We start from the raw sequence: 4,807 nt of genomic DNA on the forward strand, positions 1-4,807 counted from the left end.
CGCGTCCAATTAGCTTCACTCAGAGTGCCAGAGTGCACTCTGAGCTACTGAGCCCCCCCGCCACGACAAGGCTTGGAATCGATGGGGCATGGGTGCCTGAGTTGTCAGACATTCGGTCTGGTAAAAGACGCAAAATGGAATAGCGCTTCATTATCCAATATTTATATAAAGTAGATTAAATAGACGTTCAAAATTGTATATATTTTTTTAATTTTAGCAAAAAATCTAATTTTTTCATTTTTTATATTTTTTACTCTTACGGAAAAGATGTGTAACTCTCGAATGTGACTTAAAGTAAGCTTAGCAAAACATCGTAAACAGAAATAGCAGGGGCCATCAAAAAAATAAATCACACGAATTTTTTATCCCTCCCTAATTGTTACAGATTACATTTTGGAAACCCCCGTGCAACCTTATGTAACGTAGAACTTTAAAAAAAATTGAAAATCATTAGTTTACATTGAATATTTCAGTTACTTACGTCTAACTCTGACAGTTGGTCGCTTGAAGGCAGTGCGAAGGTAAGGCATTGACATAACTAACTCGATATGGGGCGGCGGGGGCAGCTGTAAGGAAAATTACGTTAATTCTATTATTATATCTATGAACCTATATGTAGAAGAAAAGTCGTGGTAGTAACATCTCTTATAACTCAAGAATGGCTGAAACGATTTTAATGATTTATGGTTTTTTTAACAGGCCTTCTCTTGGATTGGGATAGTAAATTTTAAAAATTAAAAAGGTTGAAAACAATGTCATCCGTGCGAGTTATACATTATCACTGTTCACCCTTGCCATAAAATAATTACATAATTTACAATATCGTTCAATTCCTCTTCATATATACTCACTGTTTTTGATATTGCAGCCATCCATTCCCTTGAAAGCATGAACAAAGAGAGACATTTATAATTTATTATATGTGAAACCTCATTGGCTATATTTTAAATCGGCAATGACGAATGATAGTTTCTCTTCCCGCTACAAAGAATCTATTTACACCTTTACTTTTTGCGAAGTAGGTCACAACATAGACAACTACAAGATTTAGAAAGAGAAATGTAAAAATATATACTACAACCTTTTCTTCCATCGCTTCTCTCTTTACCCAAATTAACATGCAGGTATCACAGAGTAAGTTACGTAGGTACAAGTAAGTATATGGGCCGTTTTGATCTGTTAATCTTATCATAAGGGAGCTCTATTTGCATACAAAATTAACGCAACCTATTCATTATTCTGTATCAGTAATCCGCAAATCCATATAATATAGACGCTATAAATCAACGCACACAAACCATAAGTCTCCGACTTCATATAAAAGTCTAAAAAAGTTCCTCGCTGGAAGCTATAAGTCACTCGGTGGAGCTTACTAAGCTCGCCCTGAGGAACGCGGTTGCTTATAGCAATTTATTATGTGATGTTTTCCACTATTTTTACCAACTTCAGGAATATTTCCAGTTCAGCTGTGTATATGAAGCGTTTTTTTAACAGTTAAACGTTTAAGTAATGAGCTACAGCGCCATAGGGAGTAACAGATGCTTCCTCCGCTTTTAAACCTTCACACGCTGGTTAGTTTAATACTAAATACAACTACATTGCGTAATGTTACATAAAACATTTGTACATTTAAAAATGAGAAAAATTTTTATTTTTAACATCACCAACATGTATAATGTAGAAATAATTAACAAACATTTGTTATAATGGGAATTTGTTAATTCAATAGCCGTACATATAAATACACATATAAGCAAGTGATGTCCTGTTTACAATAATCTCTTTATTGCAGGTAGACTCAAATGGAAAAGAAAAGAAATTCTCCACTATATAATAGATATATCAGCACATTTTATTTCGTCGTTGCTCCATGCGTTAAGCCGCTCATTTGTCAGTTCTTTTATTTAACCCAGCGCCTCTGAGGTCCCTGACAAAAGGTGAACCCATATAATGTAGTGCCTGAACAGTATACTTTACGTGTTCGTCCAATCCTTATTCTATTACATTTCAGTTCGCTGGTCACGTACAAATGTGATATTTTTATGCACCCAGCTTGTTTCGGATTTACTATTCAATGATATTTGTGAGCTTTTTGTGGTTAATTAAAAAGGTTCTGTTTATTTATTGTTGGTTTAATATGCGATAATGTGCATTTGAATAATTTATTTTTATAATCTGTCCTATTGTAATAAAAGAGAGTTGACTAAAAATGTGTCCCATTTTTAGTAAGTAAGCTTTCCTTGCTTTCTTTAGGATTCCAATTTCAGATCAAAACTGAAAATTAACTAACCACCTATTAAGTATTAAGGTATTAATTATACATTACATCATAAAAAAATGTTATTTACAAATGCCGTAAATAATAATGAACATGCATAAAAATCATATGGATACAAAGAACCTCCTCTTCTTTTTAAAAGTCGATTTAAAACGCAACGATACCAATTTAAAAAATTACATTATGTATACTTTTTCATTTTAAATAAATATACATAATAAATAAATATCATAAGTCAATACATAATATATGGTGGTGACCCACGCTATCCAATCACTTTCCCATTTCCCCGAGGAGTAAAAACTTTTTCGATATCACTTTCAAAATAAACGTAGTGTCGCTAATGGCATAATACTCGTATAAGTCGTATATACTCATATGTTTATAAACCTCTCAGTAAACTATTATTTGGAAGCTTTATAAAGTACCTCTAAATATTTTTTTCATTGCTATTATACGTAAAATGCGTCTGCGGAATTCGGTTGATGTACAAACTTTTAAGACTTTTAAAGCGCCTACTTAAAATTACGAGCAAGATGTCCAGCAGAGAGATGCCTTGTAAATTACGCAGGCGTTATTACATCTATATTACAGAGGTTGTACGCATTTGTTCCTTTAATAAGGGAACGGAGACAATTAATAAGACGCCCTTTGTTGCACGTGGATTGGAAAATTATCCTATGAATTATAAGAAATCCATAGTCATGAGGAGAACCCAAAGGACTTATTAATTTACTTGGAAAAGTTTTATCTCCAGCTCTAGTGCTTTTACAATTTTAATCATATATTGTTTCGTTACATTCTACACTGCTAACAAAGTAGAGTTTCAAAGAAGCTATATTATAGTTTCTTTATATAAAGAAACTATATTTTTCTATTATCTACCTTGTTTCATTTTCATATTTTTCTAGTCTCGAGACTGTCTGAAATCTTATTAGTGATATTAATACAAATATTCATCAACATTTAGAGGAAAAATAATTAACAACCATCAAGGAGGAGACAAACGAAATAATAACAGAAAAAATAATTACTCATTACTGGAATGAGTGTCCATATAACGTTAACGTGGAATTAGTCACTTTCTTTCCAATACTTCGATCAATAATATCAAATAGATAGTGAGTGAGGTACAAAATTAAAGCTTAATTCAGATCTCGTACACTTCTACAACATCGTCCCTATACCATTACTACCATTTGTTTCCTAGGTAACAGAGAGAAACGTTTAAAAACGGTTTTTAAGTTCAACCTAATAATAACAATGACACCTAGTGGAGACCTAGAAATAAAGTCACAAATTGGAAAGCTTTTATCTAATACTTACGTAGCAGTCTACGTAAGTATTATATCAAGCTAAACAAAATAAGAGCTCACTTTTCGAGCTGTTATTTATTTAGTTGATAGCGTCGATCAAAGTTCTAATGCGATTGCAAAACAGGAAACCGGAAACGTAAAAAACTGACTTCTCATAGAAAAGATATCTTCGACGTTCGGAAGACTTCCGAAATTTATCTTAAATGGGACTTTTATTGTTTTACTATACACGTAGATAAAGTTTTAATACCAAACGAGTTTGAACAATAAAAAGTATCAAATTAGTTCGGATGGGAACGTGGGATCGTCGAAAATGACGTAGCGTTTGCAAAAACATTGCCCGCCTCCCGAATGCTGTAGAAGTTGTAATCCGACGAGGGTGAGAGCGATAAATAACTAGTCTATGGATATGTGCGTAAACAGTTTGAATTGTTTTTTGTAACTTGGATATTTGGAAGTACAAGGTCGAAGCTATAATAACAATGACCTGAATTTCCTTTCAGACTACCTACGAATTTAGACACCGTATTTCGTTATTGGATATCTTAAAACCATTCAAACTATATTAAATCAGTATCCGATGTATCTGATAGCTAAATATCTTTAAATAAACCTACTTTTGGTGGTGTTTAACATACAAGTAGATGGGTATATCAATCTGTGATAGGTACCTTTTCAGGAGAATTAAAGCAGAATGCAAAATTATTGATAAACCTTGTAACAGCAATACAAAATATACACACAAACATTATTCTGATCATTCCCCATCAAATGAACCTATCTGCTATAATTCAACGTATAATAAAGTAAATTGAATTTTTATTTTCTTTTGCGTCTGAGACGCGGAGACTACATACCTACCTACACCCTTTGCGATAAGTCTTTTAACTAAATTAAACGTGTGCTATTTACATTGTACTATATTTTTTTATACTTTACATTCTCCTTAATTTAAATAATATGTGACCATGTATGCACTATTCCTGTATTGAAAACTATTACTACTGAACTATGTATTGGATTTTATCGCTCCTATTGTAAAAGTAATCTTTAAATGGAATACGAACGATTCAATTGTGTATAAATAAGACAATGGCAAGATGTTAGTCATAAATTCCCAATTAGCTTACTCACTTCATTTCAGCGTCAGATTTGGCAAGCATCCACACGACTTTCCCGGGATCCCTGCGGGAGCCGAGGGCCATCAACTGCG

General features: G+C 32.9%; 1 protein-coding gene across 1 annotated transcript in view; it reads right to left on the reverse strand.

Annotated features, from left to right (window-relative positions):
* Positions 1-4,807, reverse strand: part of LOC119828694 — a 52,987-nt gene that overhangs the window by 10,021 nt on the left and 38,159 nt on the right. The window contains exons 6-8 of the mRNA XM_038350933.1: positions 4,729-4,802; positions 852-879; positions 482-566 (exon numbers count right to left, since the gene is read on the reverse strand). Of these exons, the coding sequence (XP_038206861.1) occupies positions 482-566; positions 852-879; positions 4,729-4,802 (187 nt within the window). The remainder of the gene's footprint in view (positions 1-481; positions 567-851; positions 880-4,728; positions 4,803-4,807) is intronic.

This window comes from Zerene cesonia, chromosome 8 (assembly GCF_012273895.1).
Source record: "Zerene cesonia ecotype Mississippi chromosome 8, Zerene_cesonia_1.1, whole genome shotgun sequence".
Taxonomy (NCBI): Eukaryota; Metazoa; Arthropoda; class Insecta; order Lepidoptera; family Pieridae; genus Zerene; species Zerene cesonia.